The sequence below is a fragment of the Prionailurus viverrinus genome, chromosome F2, assembly GCF_022837055.1.
Source record: "Prionailurus viverrinus isolate Anna chromosome F2, UM_Priviv_1.0, whole genome shotgun sequence".
NCBI lineage: Eukaryota > Metazoa > Chordata > Mammalia > Carnivora > Felidae > Prionailurus > Prionailurus viverrinus.
The window spans coordinates 17,203,602-17,231,295 of NC_062578.1; the positions used below are offsets into that span (position 1 = coordinate 17,203,602).

The 27,694-nt window shown below is 36.2% G+C and overlaps 1 protein-coding gene across 1 annotated transcript; it reads right to left on the reverse strand.

Moving 5' to 3' along the window:
• Positions 1–753: 753 nt before the first annotated feature.
• VCPIP1 (valosin containing protein interacting protein 1) lies at positions 754–27,527 on the reverse strand. The gene is made up of 3 exons (XM_047842274.1): positions 24,537–27,527; positions 16,295–16,381; positions 754–4,033 (listed from the first exon to the last, which is right to left on the reverse strand). The coding sequence occupies exons 1-3, from the start codon at positions 27,247–27,249 to the stop codon at positions 3,162–3,164; spliced, it is 3,672 nt and encodes a 1,223-aa protein (XP_047698230.1). The 5' UTR covers positions 27,250–27,527; the 3' UTR covers positions 754–3,161.
• Between the last annotated feature and the right edge of the window lie 167 nt (positions 27,528–27,694).

A 27,694-nucleotide genomic window follows, 5' to 3' on the forward strand; every position in this document is an offset into this window, starting at 1 on the left:
GTGATGTCAGTACAATTCTCAAAAACCTGTCATTAGTAATATATGAATTGCTAGCAAGTGATCTTCCCTGAGGTAAGAGACCATACACAAAAGTCTGCTCATTTCAAATCAAGTTAGATACTTAAAAAGAATGGCAATAGGGACCTGTGGCTGGGATTCACAGATGCATTTCAGATTGATGTCTTAATTGCAAGCAGTAGGCTTGATTGTGAAAACCAAACTAAAAATCATCAGAAGATATAAAGCAAATTTCACAGTCAATAGCATTTGCTAAATTTCTCTCAGGTCTTCATTCTAACATTTTCCAATAAAATACTTGAAACATAGTGAAAGGGGAAACTTGGGCTTACTTTTTAACCAGTTCCTGAGTAAACATTCTCTTGGAGTTCATTATATTCTAGCTTATAATATATGGCAGTGTCTTGTTTTCTTCAATTTCAACCAGTTTGTCATTACCACTATTCTAAACATACACCATCTTCAACTCTACTTGGACTTTTGGTCATCATTTCAAACTTGGTATGACTACTTATAAAATGTATTACTGAAGAGAAAAATTTACAATTTTACTTTAAGTTTCAGTGAAACATCGCAAATAGAATTTAATTATAAGATTGAGTTATGGTTATGTTACATCTAGGGCTAAAAAAAATATTTTAACGATTTATGATCTCTAGCTTGAACTCAAAGTTGTGGTGACCACAAATGGCAGTACTAAAAAATAAGAAGTCTGTGGTCATGTATTTGATTATGATAACCATATGGAAGGACAAAGGATGAAAATTAAGCACTTAAATTCTTTCTAAAACTTGTGAAGATGATACCTGGCCCACTTCTCAAAACCTGCTAGTTACTCCACCCAAATTTCAACAAATTTAAAATAATTTCAGAAAATCTGACCACTCTCAAAATCAAGCCTTTTATTCTTTATCAAGGGAGAACCCAAACTATTATAATATTCATACCTAACTGGCTTCTAAATAGCATTGCTGTGGCAAGAGAAATTAATAGTGTTATCAGAGTTTAAAGCCCTTCTTCTAATGTTCACAGGTGCATTCTAATTTGACTAAATGCAAATATTTAATATAATAGGAAGATAAAATTTATTCCTGACACTTTTACTTTATGCTGTGAGAGTGTATTTCTCAGTTATTAACTAAACATGCCAAGCCACAGGTGAAGAAAATATTTGTTAAAGAAAAGGTGATTATATCATTTACCTGGAAGCAGTGCATCTGCTTGCTAAACAGTTTTCCTGTATTTAAACTAATAAGAAAAAGCCAGTTTCAGTGGGTGAAAGAGCCCAAAAATAATTATAGTGGTTAGTGATAGTTCTAATTTCTAGTTTTATACCCAGAAGCCACCTATACTAACTAAATAATTATTTGGTAGCTGCAGTTCTTTATGCAAAACGAGTGCACAATATAAAAGTCCTAAATTTTCCTGCTAGGTATTAAGATAATTGAAACTAAATTTAGAAGAAAAGAGATAAAATATGGTTTAAAATGTGATGTGATAAAACCCAAATATATATCTTGCTCAGATATCACTTGCAAAATGTCTAGATTCTCCATTCTTTCCTGATTCAAAATGGAGTAGTTCATTTAGTAAGTGGATTAAGTCAGAAATACTTTCATAGAAAGAAATCTAAAACCTCCCTTCTTTGGAAACACAAGTCAAAGTACTGTATATATATTCCTTAATAAATCAACAGGTTGAAATTTTGAAACACCTGATAATATTACTTTCTGATGAACATTTTCTTAGACTGAAAACACAGTTCTGTATCTGTTACATGTGCAAACAGAGACAGCCAGGCTTTGAATGCTCTAGATAAGAGATTGTATTAACATACATTTTGTCTTTCATCCATTCAAATTCAACTTAATTTCAGTGAACAAAGGAAAAAGATGGATTGAAATGTACATTTCAGAATACAGCTTTGCAGAATAGGATAAAATAGTGCAATACCAATCTCAGGATAAACATTCTTTGTCTTTAAGGTATAATAAGCATGAAAGCTGCTTCTTGAGGAAACTGGCACTAAAGATTTGATGAATACACTATTTAAGCAAATGCCCAGTTGATCAGGGTATGATGCAGTAAAATTTGCATCCAAATCCAAGTGAAGCCAACAAATAAAGAAAATTTTATGGATGCTAAGGGAAAAAAGGAAACATTTTTGGTTCAAAGGGGCTCAAAGACATTTAGCATATACAAGCTTAAATACCATTGATCAAAATTGTAGAACAATGTAACTCATTCATAAAGATAAATTCTTATATATAAATTCTCTGTGAATCTGACAAACTCTGAAAATTAGAGATTAACTACTGCTACCATTATTTTCATATTTTCTACCACACTTTGAAATCAACTTTTCTGCAAGATTAAAGAAAAAAATTCAGTGGTACTTGACCAGGCCAGGATTAAAAAAATAATGGTAACATATTATCAACAACAGAGCACACAATTGGCTGTGTTGGCTCAGACAGCAACATTACTGAATCACATTGACTTTATCATTCTAGAATAGATATTTTCCCCCTAGCCTTGCTTAAATCAGCAAAATGTTATATCATTACACTCTATTCTCAAGGTATTTTTCATCAAGAATACGTATCTCTATGAATGTGTTTATGCTCATGGAAATGTCAGGATCCCAGTATCTAATAAATCTTTCTATGAATTTTAAGATACAATTTAGTTCAGATAACCTTCAAATTTACATAAATCTTTTGACACTCTAATAAATATGTGGAATGGTTATCTTGATGACATCAACATTAGCAAAATCTCATTTCCCCCTAGTTCTATCCTTTTCAGAAATCAAACATTAGCAAGAGAATTTTCATGTTTGAAACATTAAGACTTCCATGGAATTAAAGTTACAAAAACTTCCAATGAACCACATGTATGGAAGAAACTCATCTCAGCAGATCTAATAACTAATTTATAGGAATTCAGAGCCAGCCTGGGCAGCAGTATATTAAAAGCTATTGCCAATCACACACTTGCTGTCATGCACTGAATAACAAGATATAATCTTTGAATTATATACGTACAAGATTTTTTATGACTAATTGAGTTATGTGGCCCAGCCAACAAATGTTACATATTCACAATAAACATTCTGCCTTTATTATTAGCCTCTAAATAAATCAAGAGTGATCCATTGGCTCAGTTGTGTTTGTCATTTCAGCATCTTGGCTATCCATCTCTTCAGGCTCCTCCACTGAATTTCCCTTTTGTGCTTTTGACCTTGTGGCAAATGCTGCTCCCAGTGCCTCTGCCACACAGCTATCAGTTGTTTCTATATTCAAATTTTCAGTGCCACCAGTTAAGGAAAAAGATTCAGGTAAGCCAGTCTGAAGACTCCCAGACTTCACAGAAGAACTCACAACTTCTGCTTTCCTTTGAGGAAGATCAGATGGTGGCTGCTCTGTACTTTGATCCCGCAAGTGCTTGTCCATTGAAGCCTGGATAGAAGAAACCATTTCCTGCAATTTTTTTCGCTGGGCCTCAACCAAATCAGGATCAAGCTGCCTGCTGTCTCTCATTGTAACTACTCCAGGAGCTATTCGAATAAGCTCACTATTACTAGGAGCAGCTGTGAATACAGAAGGCTCTATTTTAATGGAACTAGTACTAAAGTCTGTCCCTGTGTTATGCTTCCGTACAACTGGGGCTTCCCTAGCTCTTGAATCAAGGTGTGGGTTACTGGATGCAGTTCCTAGAGAATGCCCTTTTCCCTGAAAGGCAGTTACGTTATGAAGCTGCTCAGATTTCTTTTTCACTACTCCACCACTACCTAGTTTTAATAGCCCATGTGAGGGACTGGATTCTCTACTTCTTGTAGTAGCCTCTGCTCGAACCTGACTTACAGCCTCTTTAACTAAATCTTCAACATCAGGACCGATGGGGAAATGTCCTGCAGCATCCACACACAACTCCAGTCTATCTTCAGAAGCATTATAGACAAAGGTTTTGCCAGGCAGATGTGGAAAAGTACAATGCTTGCCATCAGCCATACCTAAAGAAGGGGGGAAAAAGGTGTTTAACATATTAAAATCTTACTTAAAAAGTGTAGTAAAGACCATTATAGTTGAAATAGTGAATTTGCAACAATAGCCAGATCAGTTTTGAAAAACAAAACTAATTTAAAAATAACTCATTATATTTATTAATAGAATTTGACACTACTAAACAAAAAGAAATATAACAGACCTTACTGTAGTTCCCCAGGGGACTTTTTTTTTTCTTTTTTTAAAGACCATCATTAACCTATTACAAAGTTAGGAAAAGGGCTTGCAACAAACAACTGAGTTATGGGAAAATACTAGCAAAATTAGTAAAACAACTGCTTACAGTAAAGCAGTTAGAAAATATATTTTTATTTACTAAAACTCAAATTTAAAACTCAGCAAAAATACTTATAAGGGCAAAGTGTTGCACAAATAAGCTGCACATTGTGAATTACAATTAAAAAATCATAAGTAATTCTACTGAATTACAGAATACCAGAATAAAAGTAGTTTTCTCAGCATACCTTAGGTACATACTTTTCACAAATATAAAAAAATATGTACTTTCAAAATAAGATATCCCCTAGTTAAAGTAGTAATTATGAGAGCACATTCAGGAAAGCTAAAAAAGAGCTAAAAGATCTTAATTCAATTCCTTTAAAAAAGGAATTATATTTCAGTTACTTCTCTTATTCTTCTCTGGTAAGTCACAATCACCAAAATAAGCCTGACTTATAGATGCTCCTGCGATTTACTTCTGATCGTCAACTAATACAGCAACAGAAGAACTTGAAAGCAGCTTCTCTTTCTTTTCTAGTTGAGGGTCTTGACCGCACTATATGGCATTCCAAAACTGTATATTCTTTCCAGCGTACATGTAAGAAATATGTGTGTGTTTTAAACTATCCAATATTCCTACATTTTAAATTTGTTACTCAGAGTATACTCCAAGTATACAAAAATAGGGGTATAAAACCAAAGATTTTCCATGTTAGCAACAACAAAAGAAAGATGAAGTATAGAACTCTCAACAACATGTGATGAAAATGGTATGTTTATGGCAAAATATAAAGGCAAAAGCAAACTAGTTTAAAATGAATGAAACTATTAGTAAGTGCTGTAGAAACACAGAGGTGTAGGGTTAATGAATTCAAGAATGCTTAGTGGGCATTTAGGTAGTCTCCAGTTTTGTAGGTTGTTAAGAATAGTTCTTCCTGGGGCGCCTGGGTGGCTCAGTCGGTTGAGCGTCCAACTTCGGCTCAGGTCATGATCTCACAGTCTGTGAGTTTGAGCCCAGCGTCAGGCTCTGTGTGCTGACAGCTCGGAGCCTAGAGCTGCTTCGGATTCTGTGTCTCCCTCTCTCTCTGCCCCTCCCCAGCTCATGCTCTCTCTCTCTCTCTCTCTCTCTCTCTCTCTGTCAAAAATCAATAAACATTAAAAAAAAAAAAGTTGTGGGGCGCCTGGGTGGCGCAGTCGGTTAAGCGTCCGACTTCAGCCAGGTCATGATCTCGCGGTCCGGGAGTTCGAGCCCCGCGTCAGGCTCTGGGCTGATGGCTCAGAGCCTGGAGCCTGTTTCCGATTCTGTGTCTCCCTCTCTCTCTGCCCCTCCCCCGTTCATGCTCTGTCTCTCTCTGTCCCAAAAATAAATAAACGTTGAAAAAATAAAAATTAAAAAAAAAAAAAAAGTTGTTTAAAAAAAATATATAGTTCTTCCTCCCTCCACTGAAAAAAAGCTACAGAGTGGTTCTAATGTATCTCACTGAATATTCCAAATAACCAAAGAAAAGAACGAAACTGCAAATGAATAAATAACATATAGTAATTTTAAACACTCATTTCAGCAGAAGTATCCATTAATACAAATCCAACTAGAATTTCCTCTTGACAGAACATTTTTGGCAGAGATAACTGACAAAAAGAGACAAAGTTTAAAATCAGAGATGTGGTCTAAAAAGTGCCTTTCAGGCCACAACCCTGGAGTCAGTTTATTACCAATCCCCTCCCTCAAAGATCTGTAAAACTTGGCATGAGAAACAAAGGTAGCAGAGAAGGGAATTTTGAATGGTTAAGTCCAGGGATGACCCTAGGCAAAACTTTTCAAACATTCATTTCAGTAGATAACATCTATTGAGTCTCACTATGTGCCAGGAACTAAAACAGACCCTGAAGATTCAAATAAAATGTAATTCTTAGGAGACAGATACAAACAGATCATTATAATACAATCAGGTAAATATATGACAGGCATACTACTCATTTCACTGATTTGAGGATTAAATGAAAAAACATGTAAAGCATATACCACAGACTGCCTAATATTAATCAGTCAGTCAAAGTTTTAATTCCTCTGTTAGATCGAAAAAGGTTTTGTAATTGTTTCCAGGCTGCTATTGTGATGCTTTTCCTTGACCCTCCCTGGAAAGAATCATAGTCCCACACATGTTCATCACAGTATTTTTTATAACAAAATACCAGAAACAATCTAAATAAGCTTTCAACAAGAAGAGAATGGCTAAGAAAATTATGGTCTATCTCCCTAATGGAAGTAATATCCAGCTATTAATAACTGACATAAATAAGAAACCTATGATGTTTCATATATATAGTTAAATGTGCATGAATAGCAGGAAACAAATCTAAGTACTATAATTACAATCTGGCCAAAACATATATGTATAAGATAAATATTTAAAAATTATAGGTGATGTTTCCCATTTCTATATTTTCTAAACCTTTATATTATTAAAAAAATTTAAATTGTATTAAAAAATCACTGCAAATATGTTAAGGGTTGTGACCCCTTTAAGCATAATTATTTACATTTTATATAACTTATATAGTCCTTTGAATTTTAAGAATCAAAGTGTATTAAAGTTCCTATATCACATATCAACAATTCCATCACACTGGATACACCAAAAAATGTGTATACTAATGTTTATAGCTACATTCTTCCTTATATCAAAAAACCCAAAATGCATCAGAACAGTAGATGAATAATATTAAAATGATACAATAGAATACTATGTGGCAGTGAACATGAATGTAGTTGAATCCATCAACATGAACGAATCTGAAAAAGTGTTGCATAAAAGAAGCAAATCACAGAGAATGTATACAGCACAATTTTCAATGTCCATTTTCACAAAGTTCAAACACATTATAAAGATACCTGTACAAGTTTTAAAACTAAATTTTTCATTCATGTCTGCATTTATCTCTATAGAAAGACCTGCATGGAAAATTACTATACTTTAAGCAAATTAACTTTAATTTTTTTTTAATTCATTTATTTTGAGAGAGGGAGAAAGAGAGAGAGGGAGGGGCTGAGAGAGGCAGAGAAGAATCCCAAGTAGTCTCCTCACTGTCAGCATGGAGCCCAATGGAGAGTTCAAACCCACGAACCGTGAGATCATGACCTGAACTTAAACCAAGAGTCAGATGTTCAACCGACTGAGCCATCCAGGCACCCCTTAAACAAATTAATTTTAAAATATCTATCCAAATATAAAGACTAGGAACATTAATAGTCTGGTTAATTAAATTGGGAAATATTCCTGTTCAAATGTAGATATAACCATCTATTTGTTAGAGTGAATTTGAAAAAAGTAAGAGAAGTATGTTCCAATTTTTGGAGGATATGGTTGTAAATTTTGGGGTGAGGAGGGCTTGATATACTTTGATTCTTTGACCACCAGATAATAACAATGATTTGCCACATAAATCTGTCCTAAAAAAAGGAGAGATCAGGGGCACCTAGCTGGCTTGGTTGGAGGAGCATGCAACTCTTGATCTCAGGATCGTGAGTTCAAACCACACGTGGGGTGTAGAGATAACTTAAAAATAAGTTAATTTAAAAAAAAAAGAGGTAAAACTTTGCCACAAATATTAGAATTGTATTTTGAACAGTAAAATAATTTTCTGACAATGACCCATTTCAAATGGCTGTTGTAGTCAAAAGAATTTTAATTATTCTGCAAATGCCAGCTGAAATTCTAATAATAATAACAAACATTAGCTAATTATTTATTAGGTGCCAGGCCCTTTGCTAACTGTTTCATGTGCAGGATCTCATTTGATCCTAACAATCTCTAGATTATAATATCCACTTACAAATGAAGAAACTGAGACTTAGAAGTCACACAGGTAGGGGCACCTGGGTGGCTCGGCAGGTTAAGTTTCAGACTCTTGATTTCAGCTCCGATCATGATCTCACGGTTTGTGAGTTCCAGCCCTATGCACTGACAGCGTGAAGCCTGCTTGGGATTCTCTCTCTCTTTCTTTCTCTCTCTCTCTCTCTCTCTCTCTCTCTCTCTCTCTCTCTCTCTCTCTCCCTCCCTCCCTCCCTCCCTCCCTCCCTCCCTGTCTCTCTTAATAAATAAAGTTAAGAAAAAAAGTTTAAAAAAACTTTTTAAAAATAGTAGTAATGGGAGTAAATGGTAGAACCAAAATTTGCTATCAGATGTTCTTACTTCAGAGCTCTAAACTACTTCCTAATAAGGATAAGTAACACCGGTAACATTTAAAAAACTATAATGGCTCTATTGAGAAATAATTCACATACAATTCACCCGTTGTAAGTGTACAAATGAATGGTTTTTTGTATATTCACAGAGTTGTGCAACTGTTACCACAATCACTTTTAGAACATTTTCATCACGCTAAAAAGAAACCCAAACCCATTAGCAATCATTCTCATTTTCTCCCCTTTCCCTAACTCCCAGCCCTAGGCAACACTGATTTCTGTCTCTCTAGGTGTGCCTATTCTTGACATTTCATATAAATGGAATAGAATGTGTGGTCTACTGTGACTGGCTTGTTTCCTGTAACATAATATTCTCAAGGTTCATCCATGATATAGTACATACCAATACTTCATTCCTTTTTATTTCTAAATAATATTCCATTGTATGAATATACTAAATCTCACTTATCCATTCATCAGTTGATGGAAATACTGGGTTGTTTCCACTTTTGACAGTTATGAATAGTGTTATTATGACCATCTGTGTACAAGTTTTGTGTGGACAAGTTTCATTTCTCTTGGTTATACACCTAAGAGTAGAATTGCTGGGTTGTAACCATGTTAAATCTTTTGAGGAACTGTCAGACTGTTTTCCCAACTCACTGTACCATTTTACATTCCTACCAGCAGTACGAGGGTTCCAGTTTCTCTACATCTCCTTGCCAATAGTTCTTATTATCTGCCTCTTTAATTATAGCCATACTAGTGAGTGTGAAGTACTACCTCGTTGTGGTTTTGATTTGCATTTCTCTGGTTAATGATGCTGAGCATCCGAACATCAGTTCATGTACTTACTGGCTGTTTATATATTTTCTTTGGAGAAACATCTATTCAGATTTTGCCCATCTTTTAATTGAGTTAGTTGCCTTTTTACTGATGAGTTCTTTATATTCTAGATGCAAATCTATTATCAGGTACATAATTTGCAAAAATTTTCTCCCATTCTGTGGGCTGTCTTTTCACTTTCTTGATGGTGTCCTTTGTAGCACAAAAGTTTGCTTTTTTTTTTTTTAACGTTTATTTATTTTTGCGACAGAGAGAGACAGAGCATGAACAGGGGAGGGTCAGAAAGAGAGGGAGACACAGAATCTGAAACAAGCTCCAGGCTCTGAGCAGTCAGCACAGAGCCCGACGCGGGGCTCGAACTCACATACCGCGAGATCGTGACCTGAGCCGAAGTCGGATGCTTAACCGACTGAGCCACCCAGGCGCCCCCAAAAGTTTGCTTTTTATTTTCCTACTTTTTTCTTTCGTTGCTTGTACTTTTGGTGTCATATCTAAGGTTTTGCCAAATCCAAAGTCAGGAAGTTTTAGGCCTATGTTTTTTTCTAAGAGTTTTCTAGTTTTACTTCCTATACTCTGGTGGTGGATACATTTGGTGTGAGGTAGAGGTCAAATTTCATTCTTTTGTGTGTAACTATCCAGTTATCCTAGCACCATTTGTTGAAAAAATTATTCTTTCTTTATTAAATTGTCTTAGCATTACAGCTAACAGTTTAAAAATAATTTCAAACCAGAAACATATAAGTATTCAGAAAATAATCAAGAGTCATCCCCACAATCATCCACCTCCTCCCTCCCACACACAAAAAACTGAGGGAAGTTACTTTCAGTTGCATGAAAGACACTGCATACTTACCCTAATTACTGAAAACACCATAATCAATCCTAATTAAATACTAACTTTTAAAAAAACTATTAGCTGGTATCAATATAGTTCAGGATGTAGAATAAAGTGAAAATGGAAAGTTAAAAAGAAAAGGATTAAAAAAAGAGGGGAGGATGTTAAGAGAGAAATTTATAGCTTTAAATTTAAATAATTCTACCTTTATTAGAAAATAAAAATAGAGAAAAGCTGTGAAACCAAAACCTGTTTCTTTGAAAAGATCAATAAAACTGATAAACCATTAGCTGGATTGGCCAGCAAAACAAGAGAGGCACAGATTTACCTACATCAAAATGAAAGAGTTAGAGACTTTACAGATATTAAATAGATAGTAAGGGAAGATTATAAATAATTTTATGCCAATAAAATTGATAACTTGAATGAAATGGATAGATTTATTGAAAAATAAAACTAACAAAGCTTACTCAAGAAAAAAGACATAACCTTAAGAGGACTCTATTAAAGAAATTAAATTCATAGTTTAAAATGTCCAGCAAAGAAAATTCCAAGCACAAATGGCTTCACTGATGGATTCTACCAAATAGTTAAGAAAGAAATAATATCCTCTAGAAAACAGTATGGAGGTTCCTCAAAAAGTTAAAAAACAGAACTACCCTACAATCCAGTAATTGCACTACTAGGTATTTATCTATAGGATACAAAAAAACAGACTCAAAGGGGTACAGGCACCCCAATGTTTATACCAGCATTATCAACAACAGCCAAACTATGGAAAGAGCCCAAATGTCCATCAACTGATGAATGGATGAAGAAAATGTGGTAAACACACACACACACACACACACACACACACACACACACACACACACACACACTGGAATATTATCCAGTCATATAAAAGAATGAAATCTTGCCATTTGCAATGACATGGACGGAGCCAGAGTGTGAAGTAAGTCAGGGAGAGAAAGACAAATACCATTATGATTTAACTCATACATGGAATTTAAGGAACAAAAGAGATGAAAGGATGGGAGGGAGAGAAAAAAAGAGAGAGGGAAACAAACTGTAAGAGACTCCTAATGATAAAGAACTGAGGGCTGATGGAGGAAGGTGGGGGAGGAATGAAAGAGATGGGTGATGGGTATTAAGGAGGGCACTTGTTATGATAAGCACTGGGTGTTGTACATAAGTGATAAGTCATTGAATTCTACTCCTGAAAGCAATACTGCACTGTACGTAAACTGACTAGAATTTAAATAAAAATTTGAAGGGGAAAAAAAAAGAAATAATATCAGTTATTACAAAATCTACCTGAAAACAAAAGAGAAACACTTCTCAACTCTATTTTATGAAGCCAATATTACCCTGATTAAACGGTCATTACAAGACAACTACATTCTGGGGTATCTGGGTGGCTCAGTTGGTCAAATGTCTCTCTTGATTTTGGCTCAGGTCACGATCTCTCGGTTCATGGGATCGAGCCCTGTGTTGGGCTCTGCTCTGATAGTGTGGAGCCTGCTTGGGAATCTCTCTCCCATTCTCTCTGCCTCTCCCCAACTTATGCTCTCTGTCTCTTTCTCTCTCTCTCTCAAAATAAACATTAAAAAAAATTACATGCCATCATACCCACATAAGTCACAAAACACTCAACAAAATAAGTGATTTGAATCCAGCCGCAAAGTTGACTCAACATCCAAAAATCAATATAATTCACCCTATCGATAAACTAAAGAGAAAAACCATAAGATCATCTCAATAGATGCAGGAAGACAGCACCTAATAAAATTCAACATCCATTCAAAATATAAATTCTCGGTAAACTACCAATTGAAAGGAATGTCTTCAACCTGAAAAACCTAGAGGCTGAATGCTAATGCCTGCCCCCAAAGATCACCACTGTCACCACTCCTATTCCACAATGAACTTATAGCCAGTGCAATAAGGCAAGAGAGAGAAATACAAGGCATACTAACTGAAAAGGAAAAAAATAACTTTTTTACTTGCAAAAGATATGATAACCTACACAGACAATCCCATAGAATCTGATCAAAAGCTACTAGAATATGTGAATTTAGCAAGTCACAGGATACAAGGTCAATGCATAAAAATCAATTTTCTATGCACTAGCAAAGAACAAAAGGAAACTGGAATTTTTAAAAAGCATCTTTTACAAGCATTCCCAAAACATGAAATATTTAGGATTTCCAAGAATTGTATACTGAAAATTACAAAATTTTGATGACAGAAATTAAAGAACGCTTAAATAAATGGAGAAAAACAAAGTTTTCCTGAAATGAGAAGAATTGATGTAAAAATATCAATTATCCTCAATTTGATCTATATAGTCAACAAATCACAGTAAAAATCCCAGATTTTTTTTATAGAAACTGACAGGTTGATTCTAAAATTTATATGGATAAGCAAAGCACCTAAAATATCCAAAAAATTTTTTTGGTAAAGAATAAAGATGTTTGCAATGACATAGACAGAGCTAAAAAGTATTATGCTAAGTAAAATAAGTCAGAGAAAGACAAATACCATGTGATTTCACTCATGTGGAATTTAAGAAACAAATGAGCAAAGGGAAAAAAAGGGGGGTGAGGGAGAGGCAAATCAAGAAACAGACTCTTAACTACAGAGAACAAACTAATGGTTACCAAAGGGGAGGTGGGTGGGGGATGAGTTAAATAGGTTTGGGCATTAAGGAGTGCACTTGTTGTGATGAGCACTAAGTGTTGTATGGAAGTGTTGAATCACTATATTGTATACCTGAAACTAATTATTACACTGTATGTCAAATGGAATTTAAATTAAAACTTTTAGAAAATAGAAAAAAAAGAATAAAAATGGAAGACTCATTCCAACTGATTTCAAGAATTACTATAATGATACTGTAATCAAGACTACAGTATTTGTTAAAGGAGAGACATATAGATCAACAAATCAGAAAATAATATCTAAAAACAGACCCACATATACATGGTCAATTGATTTTTAAAAATAATTTTACTGATGCTATATTTTGCATATACCCTTTTCAAGTGTATAACCCATGGTCAGTTGATTTTTGATGAAGCTACCAAAGTAATTCAATGGACAAGGCATACTGTTTTCAACAAACAGTGCTGGCACAATTGGATGTCCATACATAAAAAAATGAACCTCAACTCATACCTTGTGACATATAAAAAAATCAACTTGAAATAGATCATAAACCTAAAACTATAAAAACCCCTAGAAGAAAACATAGAAGAAAAATTTTGTGACCTTTGATTAGGTAAGGATTGTTTGGATAGGGCACAAAAAGTATAAATCATGAAAGAAAAAAATTGTTAAATTGGTTATCAAAATTGAAATCTCTGATCTTCAAAAGATACTGTTAAGAGAATGAAAACACCAATTACAAACTGGGAGAAAATATTTGCAGAACACTTACCTGATAAATGATGTGTGCCTAGACTATATAAAGAACTCTCAAAACTCAACTTAAAATAAAGATTCAAGCCAATTTAAAGATGAGCAAATGATGGGGTGCCTGGATGGCTGTCAGTTGAGCGTCCGGCTTTGGTTCAGGTCATGATCTCACATTTCATGAGTTTGAGCCCCACATAGGGCCCACTGGTGTCAGAGCAGAGCTCACTTCCGATCCTCTGTCCCATTCTCTCTGCCCCTACCCTAATCACACTGTCTCAAAAATAAATAAAACATTTTAAACAAATGAGCAAAGGAAGAAGTAGGAAGCAAATAAGCATATGAGAAGATGGTCAACATCATTGGATATTAGGGAAATGCAAATTAAAACCACTATGAGATAGTACTATAAACCTATTAAAATCGTTTTAAAAACAAAAACTGATACTACCAAGTGTTGGTAAAGAAAGATACAGAGCAACTGGAACTCCAATGCAGTGCTAGTAGGAATAAAAAATGATCCTGCTACTTTGGAAAATGGTTTGGAAGCTTCTTATAAAGATAAACATACACTTACCATATGACTCAGCAATCCCATTCATAGGTATTTACAAAAGGGAAGTGAAACATATGTCCACACACAAAGACCTGTTCACAAATGTTTATGGTGGCCTTATCCATAGTAGACCAAAACTGAAAATAATCCAAATGTCCTTCAATTGGTTATGGATTTTTAAAAATGTTACATATCCATGTCCAATGGAGTATTACTCAGCATAAAAAACAATGAACTACTAATATATGCAACCAGATAGATGAATCTCAAAAGCATTAAGCTAAAACAGAAATTGGCAAATTTTTCCTGTAATGGAACAACACAGTAAATACTTTATGTTTTCAGACTATATAGTCTCTGTTACAACTATTCAACTCTGCCATTGTAGTGTGAAAGCAGCCATAGACAATGTGAGTATGGCTGTGTTCTTTTTGGCTGTGTTCTGATAAAACTTTATACACAACGGGCAGCAGACCTGATATGGCCCACAAGCAGTAGTTTGCCAACCCCTGTGCTAAATCAAAGAAGCCAGACACAAAGGGTTGTATTAAATTAATCCATTTATATGGCAATAATGAAAAAAGCAAACATAAAGAGACAGAAATAAAATCAGTGGTTGTCAGGGCCTAGGGGTAGGGGTAAGGGATTCATTAGAACGGAGCACAAGGCAACTTTTTGGAATGATGGAAATGTTCTGTATCTTGACTGTGGTGGTGGCTACTGGGCTGTATATGTTTGTCAAAATTCATATTACACTGAATACCTACAAAGGGTGAATTTTATTATATGCAAATATGCTTCAACAATCCGGTCTTAGAAAGAAAGGAATGAAAGAAGTAAGATCAAGGGAGAAAGGAAGGAAGCCAGCCATTCTTTGGTCCCTGATTCAAATAAAATCAAAGAAAAAAAAAATGGAGACAATCAAAAATCAAGGAAATTTAAGCACTCACTGGATATTTGGTGATGTTTTAAAAATTATTTTTCATGTTTTTAATATGTGATAATATATTGTAATTTTTTAAGGAAAGTTCTTACTTTTAGAGATACATACTAAAGTTCTTACAGATGAAATTATATTATGTCTGGATTTCTTTTAAAATAGTCCAGTTGATGTAAATAGAAATGTACTGAGAATTGCTGAAGACAAGTGGTGGGTTAACAGGGGTTCATTATATTATTCTTGCTACTTTTACATATGTTTGAACATTTCTACAACAGCCAAGTTGGGTTGTTTTTGTAAGAAGGAAAAAAGGTGTGTAAGAGATAAAATCCATAAATAGTGACTGTGCACTTAATGTCTACAGAGGTCCGGTAGGTGGAAAAATGAGAAAAGCCAGAGTGATAAAGTGTGGGGCCAAAATTATTCACATCAAATCTTTGAAAAAACATGTGAGATCCAAACACACACACACATATTGCCAACATTTCTCTTAAGACCTTAAAACTCTGAAGTTGCATACTTGCATATATCTTTACAAACAATGCATATACAATATGAGAAGTTAAATACATAAAATGAACTATTTCTTAAAATCCAGAAAACACTGAGGTATATAATAAGAATAGCCAAAACACAACAACAATAACAACAACAACAACAAAAATACTGTATTATCTGGTTCTGGAAGTCACTAGCATTACAATCAATTCTGCTTCTAATTTCACAATTTGTCCTTAGAATCATATACATAATTTAATGAGAAAATAGGAGCAAGAAAGTGATAGGAGACTTTTTGTAATATTATAGCAGAAAATATAGCTGACCATATCAAGAGAATAATCCACTTTAATTAGGCAGACTGCTGAAGAATATATACCTAAAATAAATGTTGGAAATAGCCTTATTTTTATTTAATTTTTTTGTTTCAGAGAGAAAGCAAGCATGAGCAGGGGAGAGGGGCAGAGAAGAGAGAAAGAGAGAGAATCTTAAGTAGGCTCAGCGTCTGTCACATAGCTCAACAAAAGGCTTGATCCCATGACCCTGGGATCATGACCTGAGCCAAAATCAAGAGTCGGATGGATGCTCAACCAACTGAGCCACCCAGGTGCCCTGGAAATAGCTTTTAGAAGAATACTATCTGATCTTTCTTAATCTTATAATAGCTTAAATGGAGATATTATCTAAGAATAAAATCATATATTAACTATACCCATGGTTTTCTTCATAATATTGTAGAACACTCCACCCTGCTGGAACATGTGAGGAAGCCCCTTTGCATAAGACCATACATCTTCTCCTGTAAAATAAAAACAAACAGTATTAGCAACAAACAAAAGAATTCCACCCAGTGTTGCTTAATGATTAACCTTGAACAGAGATTGCAAGGTAGATCTCCTAAATAAGTGATGCAGCTTGGTATAACATAAGGAGATGATATGGAGTGATGGGACTGCGGTAAACTAGAAAATCCATGACCTATCTAAAGGTGGCAGCCACTGACTGCCAAGTGCTATCATAGCAGAGTGTAAGCCCAATGCTTTAAGACCATCTGGCTTTTCAGAAGCCAGAAAGCTAGGTTTTTCATGTGAATTCTCCCTATTTTTAAATGTAGAAACTAATTCAAAAATGTCTTTAAAACTGCATGAGTCAATACTGGGCATATGAAACAAAATGTATCTGAAGACTCAATCCAACTCAAAGGAAAGTATTTCTCAACACTGAACTAAACCAACAGAGAGAGTGATAGGAAGATATTTATTTTTAACAAGTAGAATACAGAACATTCTATATTTATGTTAAAACTAAACAAAAATAGATGAAAGAGGCTAGGGAGAAAAGTCTATAGGTAGACTGAAGATAAGTAATTGATGTTGTATTGTGTTGTTCCAAAGTTGACTTTTTAAAATAGAAATTTAGAGGGGAAATGACTTGTTGAAGAGATTTAGAATAACCTTTAGAAGTCCACAAAATGTCCGCAAGCAAATCACCATTTCACGAAAATATTTTTTCAAGAACATCCTTTGACAGTGACTATTCAATAAGAAGGTTCAAATAAAAAGTTAAGAATGATAATCACTGTTCAAAAAGGTAATAAAGAATGGAAAGAACGTAATAGTTACTTCTGGTAACTACAGGAATGGTTGTTTTTGTTTCCTTATACTTTAACTATTTTCTCATCTGATAATGTACATGTACGATCAGAATTTTTTAAGTTAATCTTAACAAAGAAAGGTTTTTATTTTTCCTACTAGAAGATTATACTGGGTCTGAGTTTTGAATGGAGGTTACTGATGATGAGGCTTAATCACTATGTACATGCAATCTCTCAGAGCTCTAACCCCTTCCCACATTTATAAACAAGAATAGGAATTTGCATGGCAGTTGGCTAAAGTTATTCAGTACATCAGTTTAAAGTATGCAAATTTTAAAAGGCCAGGCACTTAAAGTTTCGGTTGAATAGAACATTTACTTACACACAAACACTTCATTCATTAATGATACAGTATTACCAGAAAATGGCTAAATTTAAGGGTGGGCATACAAATTTAAAATTTTAATATTAATAAAATCCCCAAATACAGAATGTTAATAACTTCTAGTAGAAGTTCTGGTTGCTGAATTTATCATTAGACTTCATTTGGATGAATTATTTCTATGATAACCTTTCATTTACTTATCAATATTACTTTGTACTATTTTATAAAATATCAGAATACAATTTATTTGGAAAACGTAAAAAATTATAATGGTAGCACTTAAGTTTTTTTGGTAAAAGTCTGAACAGGTCTCAAATTAGGGAACTCTTCAGAATTGACCACCATTAAATACTAGTAAAAAAAAAAAAATGACATTTCTTAGTGCTTTACATAACTTAACTATTCCTATTCCTTAACTATTCTGGAACTCTAACCGATTAGAACTCTACTGGAGTGGTTATTAATCTTGTTTTCATTCTGTCCCTCTAAGGATCCTTCTTTTTTTTAATTGTTCCTAAGGACCCTTTTAAGACACTATATTCCTATGCTGCCTCCTTCATTACATTTGAATACTACAGATATACAGATATACTGTTTGTCTATGTACTACATCAGAATTTTATTCATTAAAGTTTTTTTTACTCTCTCCATCTCCCAAGAACCAAATTCACCCCCTTTGAGAGCAATATGTGGCCCCACTGAGTATGCATGCTCTGTTGCTTAAGGGAAGGATAAATAAATCAAAACCTCTATTATCTACCCAGCTTTGAGCTGGAACTTTACAGTTTCATTTTTTCATCACAACTAAGTCCTATTTTACAGAAAAAGAAACAAGCTCAGAGTTTAACCAATTCTCCCAAGATCAAACAGCTAGTAAGTGGCAGAGCCAGGATTGGAATCCTGTGTATCATTCCAAAGCTTAAACCTACCCTTTCCATTGATATTAAACCTCTACCAGAGGTCAAATTGTGTTACTACAAATTTGACAGAACTATCCGCAGTCTTTTCTTACAGAAATCCATGGCATCAACAACTGGTTAGGAGGAAAAAGTAGGCAAATTATTTCCTTTGGTATACAGATACTTCCATTTGTTGGCAATAGAACCAAAAAAAGAAATTAGAGGTCAGGAAAAATGGATTGTGACATTCTGCACAAGAGCCCCATTAGCATCATATGGCTCTCCACTGCATTTGTCTCCATCAATTCTACAATTGCCCTGGTTCAGGCCTGTCTCCTATTCGAATTACTGCCACCATCTCCTTAACTGGTTTTCCCTCCAATCTTGTTCTCAAATCCCTCCTCCATAATACCTTCAGAGTGGCACCTTTAATGGTTCCCCCAAAAACATAAGGTAAAGTCCAAGCTCCTTTTTCATGGCAGATAAGAGTAACCCTTGCATTCTCTCCTATCCCACATCTCACATCATACCCTAACTTGAGTTTTACAAAGCAACACCACCAAAATGCTCTCTGGTTCCCAATGGCCAATAATTGCTATATATTCTTTAAAACTCAATTTAGGTGTCACTTTCTCTAGCATTCTTCAGAGTGGTGGATAGGTAGGTACCTTCCTTGCTACTCCTATGCATATGAGTACCACAGCCCTCATCACACTACAGGGTAATTTAGTGTATTTTTCTGTTTCCCCTTCTAGACTAGCCTTTCAAAGTCAGGAAAAGGTCACTGGTCTATCTGACTTTCTATTTCCAGGGCCTGGCACGGTGCTAGGTAGACAGTATCATTCTTAACATTCACTGAATGAATGTACATGAATGAACAGTATAAATGATGTTTTTCCTTTTAACAGTGCTCAAATAAGTTCAGAAAAACTTAACTGAAGCAGCACCATGATAATTGTTCTTCAGTGTCAATACTGATAAAATATAACTAATGGAACCATCTATACCTCTTCATGAATCTAATAAAAAAAATCACAGCAAAAACAAAGGAAAAGACTTTTAGGTACAAACTTCCAGTTATCAAATAAATAAGTCATGGGAATGTAAAGTACAGCATGGTGACTATAGTTAATACTGTATTGTCTATTTGAAAGTTACTAAGAGTAATCTTACAAAAAAGGGAAAGAATTATTTTTCTACCATTTCATTAGAAAGCAAACTCTTGGAGAATAGGAAAAGCTTGGTAAAACATTGAACAAATATTGTATTAATTCATATTGTTAGTCCTCAATTAATTTTACTTTTATTTTATTAAAAATTTTTTTTTAATTTATTTATTTTAAGAGAAAGAGAAACAGAGCACACAAGCAAGGGAGGGGCAGAGAAAGAGGGACAGAGAGAGAATCCCAAGCAGGCTCCATGCTGTCAGTGCAGAGCCCAATGTGGGGCTCGAACTCACAAACTGTGAGATCATGACCTTAGCTGAAGTCCGAAGAGCTGGATGCTTAACCAACTGAGCCACCCAGGTGCCCCAATTTTACTTTATAATTCATTTGTTTCTCCACAGTGAACAGTAAAATATTTATATTCAACATATTGTGTGTATGTATAAATGTAGAAAAAAGTCTGTATCACCATCAATAATCTCTGTCCAAACTTTGTCTTCCTCCTAAAAATCTTCAGTTCTCCTAAGTTATATATGGCAGTGATATTACAGATGGTTTTTCTTTTGGTTTATCTGACTTTTTTCCTCCTTAAGAAGCAATATTTAATTTTTAAAAAGCATGTTAAAATGAAACATTTTTAAAATTTTCATTTTTCTAACTTTTACTACTAATAAAATCATGGGGTTAAAAGTGGGCTTTAAGCTCATCATTCCAATCTTTTTTTTATTTGGGGAAGAGGGGCAGAGGGACAGAGAGAGAGAACCCCAAGCAGGCTCCACACTAAACAATGTGGGGTTCAATCCTACAACCCCAGGATCATGACCTGAGTTGAAATAAAGAGTCAGACACTCAACAGACTGAGTCACACAGGCACCCCCGTCATTCTAATTTTCTAACTAGATTTTTAAAAAGGCAATTTGAAGTTTCTACTTTGCAATTTATAAAGTGAGCAAATTTTAAATTCTAACACCTATATGTAATTTATTTATGTGTTTTTATCGAGGCATAATTGACACACAATGTTACATTAGTTTCAGGTGTGTAACACCATGATTTGACAACTCTATAGGTTATGCTACACTCAACATAAGTGTAGCTACCACCATACACTATTACAATACCGCTGACTATAGTCCCTAGGCTTTAACTTTCATCCCCATGACTTTTTCATTCTGCAACTAGAAGACTGTACCTCCCATGCCCCTTCACCCATTTGGCCCACTTCCCATCCCCACGACCATCAGTTTGTTTTCTGTATTTATGGGTCTGTTTCTGCTTTTTTGTTTTGTTTTTTAGATTCTGCATACATGTAAAATCATATGGTATTTGTCTTACTCTGTCTTATTTTACTTAGCATAATACCCTCTAGGTCCATCCATATTGTTGCAAATGGCAAGATCTCGTTCTTTCTTTATGGCTGAGTAATGAAATGAAATATATTTTTAAATGCCCCCCCCCTTTATATTTTTAAAGATGCCCAAAGGTACTAAACATTAACTCTGAACTCCAATATCTATGACCATAAAATAAACTGGCCAAAATGTAAATTTAAACTAGGAACATGGGACTGTTTCTACTAGAAATACTCCTAAGGGTATTCAGTAGCTGAAAGAACCATTGCCATCACTCCACCCTTCTTGCAGATCCTCCCATCTAAAAATGGATCTACTTTATCAGTAGTCAAAACCATTTCTAAGAAAGGCATGCCTGTTTTTCTCCTTATACTGAATCCCTGAAGTATATCCAGCCCATACAACTTTTAGCAGCATCATTAGCATTAAATGATGTATTTATCACACACACACACACACACACACACACACACATACACACACACACACACACACACACACAGTCTCTGGGGAGTAAAAATGTTACAGGCAACTATCATATTTTACTTTATACACACTTAAATTCTTTGAATTTTTAAAAATATTATCTTATAACTGAAAAATATGAAGGAAAATAAAAAATATCAAAGTAGCTAAGCACAGAAAGGAACAGAATCAATGTTTAACTTAATCTTCAAAATATGATAGTATAAATTCATGTATAGACTACTATCTCTGCCTTTGAGTAGTTTATAATAAATATGGTGGGGTAAGCAAATGAATAAGTAAACCAACAAATAAGATAATGGAAACCTGTAATAGGTGCTATAAGAGAAATGAACTGGGTACCATGAGAGAGGGGGCCTACTTAGAGTGGTTAGCAAAGGTCTCTCAAACCCTTAGAAAAGGTAGTCAGGAGAAAGCCTCTCTAAGGTGGTATTTAAGCCTACACCTAAACGAGAAGGAGCCAACAATTCAAACAGCATAATGCTTGATGAACTATTTTCATAACAGCTCAGTTCACATCTGGTAATTCACAAAGTAATTTCTGCATTTTGAAATTTGCAATTTTATAAATAAGCCCTGTCATTTTCCATTTTCCAGTCCTCTCCAAACTAAACATCAATAGTTCTCCAGCACTCTTTACATAAGGTTGTGTGTATATATAACTATCCCCAAACTGACATTTTTACCAACACATCAGCTTTTATTAAGAATGTCTTCTGCATAATTCAAATACAGTTATAAGAAAATTAGAGGTAAAAAAACTAATGTTTAATACAGGGACTAATACAGGCCACGCAGTGTCTTAGTACACTACAGCAGAAAGTCTCTCAAGTGCTACACTATGAAATCAGCAAAACACTCTTTTTTTGCTCAAATTTTGTGTTGGGAATAGAAGATTTAAAGAGATTTGTGTATTGAGAAGGGAAGCAACATAAATGTTGGAGGTAAAGAGGAAAGGGATCATAACAAGAAGACACTACTTTACTGAACTCATTGCAGTCAACAGTCTAGTACTCAGATATTCAGGTTGAGAAACCTCAAACTAAACTCAAAAAGTGACCAATCATAAACCAGAACTACATTTTACTAATTTTCATTATAAAATATATTATTATGCTAATCAGACTTTTACAGTACTGATCATAATCTCACCCTTGCCAATTTATTTATCTACAATGGAGAACACAGTCTTCTAAGTGAAGACTACAGGTATGCTCTCACCTGTACATCAATACTTAGGAAGTTAAATGAATGATCAGAATACTTGATGAATACAGAATCCCTAAACGGATACAGTTCTTTCAGCCAGGCCATGGTGAGGACTGATCAAATATTCCAGCCCCTAGAGATTATCTTTCTAGTTACCAGAATTTTCATGAACCCCAGATGATGTATCTTTTCCCTTTGTACAGTAGTGTATAAACAGTGCCAAATTCTGCTTTTCAACTCTTTTTCAATGTTCAATGCTGACCATCCATTCCATTTCTGCTGACACAGCCTTTCTTTAGACATGTTAATGTCATCTATTTAATCCAATCAAAAACATTCAGAGTGCCTACAACCTGCTGGGCACTATACTAGGTACTGAGCATCCAAGGTTAGATAAGAAATGAGCCACATCCTCAAGAGTTCATCTTCTACTGAGGAAGACCTTTTCTTTTCCTGTTTTTGACCTGGGAGATTGCCAGTTTTTAAACTACCTTCTGCATGTATCTAATTTTATCCATTCTTTGCTGATGTTATTTGATTTTCACAGTTCTAGGAGGATTTTACTGTTGCCCTGTGTATCAACCACAAAAGGCATTTTGTAAAGAGGCAACTGAAGTATCGGGGAGTTAAGCAGCTTGCCTGAATCACTAAGTTAATAAGTAGTGGAGCCAAATTCGAGGTCTTTCGGACTCCAAAGATCACACAATCTTTCCTACATTTCATGCAGTCTCTAAGAAACTAAAAACTCTAAGAGATAGAAATACACAAAGTGCCTAGTACATTTCTTGACATATCCCCCGATTTGATGGCTATGTCTGCCAAAATAAAATCTACAATATCAATATCAAGTTATTAATGTGTACAGGGCTTTTAGATCTCCTATTAACTTCTAGGCCCCCAAATTTAACAAGCCAGGAATAATCTTTATTTTGGTAGGTCAAGGCCCAACTCACTGATACTTAGTACTCTTAGAAAACAGAATCAAAACCCAGATCACTTTTCTAGTTAAAAACTCTAATCTCAGCAAAAGTAAGGCTCTTCTAATATGTAATATAAATTTTAACTCTACTTTAAGCCTTAGTAAAGCATATTAACAGTGATTTAAAAACAAAGAGTAAGCAAATAAAAATAACGTAAAAAGTGCACCACTGGATCATATCCCAAATCATCTAAAGCTTTAGTTTACATATTTGGTTGATATTTTTAATTTATGCTGAATTATTAAAAAGAAATGCTTCTTAAGAAACACATTAACATCCACCTCTGTTTCTTGTATTTCTCAGGAGTTATAATAGTACAATATGTTTGAAAGCAAAGAGTCACTGAGCAAGGAAATTACTTAAACACAAATCCTAATGTACAAATAAAAATGTGATGAACTAGGAAAGGAAGAACAGGAAATGGAGGACAGAGACTATTAGGTGGGAGTGCAGTGAGAATATAAACACCAGAAACTGCAATTCATCAAACAGGAAGTCCTGAAATCACATGACATGCAGGAAAAGAAAATTTTAAAATAAATGAAAAGGGACAAAGTGACCAGGCTCAATACAGCCCTGGGGGGAAAATATTTTAAAAGACTTTAAATAGATACATTATAAGCTATTAAAAAAATATGAGAATAAGTTATATTTAAATAATCTGGTGACAGTTAATGGACTACTTTCACTTTCTTAGTTGTCCTAATGTTTACTCAATGGAGAATCATGCTAACATCCATCTATTTAGGAGGAAGAAAATAATCTCTTCCTAAAATATTTATATAATCAAATCGTTTTTATAATGATCACAGATTGTTTTTCATGAAGGCAACAGAAAAATATTCACAATTAAGAAATACCATCTGAGTTAAAATGATCTTACCCATTAATGTTGCTAAAAGACACAAGGAGTACATTTCTTTGTCAGCTTGCTCCTGAAGTTCCTTGGATAGTTTACCAGTAACAGCAATCTCTTCTTGTTTCACAGTGTGGGCAGAGTGTGCTGCAGCAGACTGACCACCTTCCGCTTTACTTTTTAGAATCTCTATTGTAATTCTGTCACCATGCTGTAAAGGAACCGGCTCCTTTTCCATTCCTGCCTGGGGTGGCATTAACTCTTTAGGAGGAAAGCCATATCGAATACACTGTAAATATGGAGGAATGTTAAATTCTCTGGCTATGCTTTCTTGAAGTTCAAAAAAGGTTGTTGAAGATTTAAGTGTAACCATGGACTGTCGTCCATCATTAGTTGTTATTCGGATCTTCTTTTCCTTTGAAGTTGTTGGTGAATATGGAGCCTTGGTAGGGGTAGCAGGTGCAGAGGACGGACCATCACGAATGGTACTAGGAGAAACAGTCCTGGGTTGCCCTTTTTGTTCTTGTTTTAACTTCTCTGTTTTCCGTTTCTGCATTACAGCAGCCTGTTCCGTAATATTCTGTTGAATAGTTCTTTCAGTTTTACTCATGTTTAACTCCTCCTTGTGCAAAGTTTTTGTTTTCTGTCCAGTAAGAATAATTTTAGTTGGGAGCTGAGACTCTGACTCTTGTCCTTGTACATCTCCAACTCTTTGGGCGTGAGCACCATCTATATTTACAGGAGTATAATCATCGGGATTCTTTTTGGCAGTCTGATGCAGTATAGTATGGACAACTTTCTGAACTAGGATTTCACTCCCAAATTCACCTGGAAAGTGCTTGGTAACAAGTTTCATTGCAACATCATAAACATTACTATTCAAAGATGAATCACTTTCATACTGGAACCAATATACTGTTTCTCTGACCACTCTTCCACCCCATTCCAAAGTAATAGGAAAAGCTTCTGGTAGATTGTCATACTCTTTACCATCCCAAAAATGTTTGAATCCACAACCACATTTGCCACCAGTGGACCTAGAATTAGTTCTGTCCCCATCCAAATACACAATAGACCCATCTCCTCTGACCCTTCGCACAGATGTGCCATGGCACCAATTACAGGCTGTCAGGTTACTCAATCCATAGTCTGGTACCAGAACATCTTTCACTGAATCATATGAGCAAACTAAATTGTTCAAGGGAAAGCTATAATTTTTGTCAGGCCTCAGCTGTCCATGAGTACTTTTTGCCAGGTTATACAGTTTCCCTCCTGGAGCCAACCACTCTGGAGGAACATGAAGTTCAGAAAGGGCACCACAGAGCAAACATTTGTGAAGGCGATTATCCATTACTGCTTTTTTAGCAGCTGCTGTAACTTCTTCAGGCTGAACTCCTATCACCCCAGTCCTCCTGTAGAAATACTGATGGACATCAGCAACCAAACTAGGATGGATACCGTGTTTGTCCATAAAGACTTCTTCCATAGCAGCCACAAGCCTAAGTAAGTATTTATCCTGCAAACTTCTGTCTCCTCCAATAACACAACCACCATCCTCCTCAAGTTTAATGTACTTTTTAATAAGGTCCTGAGGCACACCCCATGCTTTAGGCAACAAATTCATAGGCAATTTGGGCAAAGCAGCCCCTTTTATGCCTACCAAGGGGATATAATGGTTCCTACCAGAGCTACTCCATGCAATACAGATTGGTTTGTTCAAATGACCATCTCTCCCTGTGCACTTCTCTGCAGGGATGAGCCCAGGCAGAAAGGTGGCTGAATAATCACCAGAGCTTCTCATGCCACTGAGAGAATCTAGCAGAATAATAGGGCGATGTAATACATTGGCAAGGCCAAATATGTGGATGTTCCTCAGGCCCAAGGGAACACCCTCAGGTGGTACAAACAGAGGGTCACACTCATTGATAATATCCTCCCATTCAGCGGCATCAATGAAGTCATGGAACAGGGCTTGATATTGGGCCAGGTGCTGCTGAAAGTGCTGTTTAAGATTCTCTCTCAAGGCATGCCAGAAGAGCTCCCGGCCTACTAGAGCACGGGACACAGCATGCACCAAGCAGTGTCCATCCCCGTCCACATGAACTGGAATGAGGCATTCCTGGCTTTTATTGGCCCGCTTGATGTCCTCAAGTGTGTCATGCAAATACAGGAGGCTTCCGGAGCGGTCCTTGCCATAGCCCACTGTGTTAACATGCTCTGGTTCGATGAGGAAGGCGCGGTCACCTAGCAAAGCGCAATCGAACAGTTCGCCCTGGTTCATGTCCCGGAGAAGCTTAGCCCTGCCTGTCTGTTTATCCATTCCATAGCGAGCTAATATGGGCGACAACAATTTGCAGTGGTAGTTAGAAAGGCCCATCACCTTTACCAGTTCCGTGTTCTTCTTGGGTGCCCCTGTCACCCCAAGCAGCGCGTTCCGCAGCAGGTTGTGTAGCACTACGTCCGGGTCGGTCACCTCCTCCACCCCCAGCAGCTGTTGCTGCTCGTGCCGCTGTCCGCACTCGGTACACTCGATGCTGACAGAACCGGAGGCCGGGAAGAACAGACGCGCCTGGCACTTCGGATCCGGGCAGCTCCCAGAGAGGATTCTCCGGTCTCTCCGTTTCGAGAGCCCCCCCGGAGGAGCCGCCGCCGCCGCCGCCGCCAGGGACGGCGGAGTCTGCGGAGCCTCAGGGGGAGGAGGTGGCGGCGGCAGCGGAGGCGGCGGCGGCGGCTGAGACATACCTCTCGGCTCTCGTGTCTCGCTCCGCGTCCCAAGCGACCCTCAAAGGCTCATAGCCCAGACACCCACCGGCCCGACTCTGTCTAGTCCAGGCCCAGGACGAATCACTTTCCTTTCCCTACCAGCTCCTCCTCCTCCTAAGCGAAGGCGGAAGCGCCGGACGTTGTTTCTCTTCTTACTTCTCCACTGCCGTAGCCGTTGCCCCGAACGTAACGGCCACCACCCTACCCAGCACTCACACTCACTCACTCTCGCTCTCTCTCTCCCTCAGACACACAGACATACACGCCCTCACTGGGAGTGCGCAGGCGCAGCTACCGCTCTGCCCTCTGGGAATTAGAGTCTTGCAGCCTCTCTCCGGGCCATTAAATGCTAGGATTTTGGATCCGCAAAGAACTACAATACCGTGAGGCCATGCGGTTCAGCACCAGCGGAGAGGAGGAAG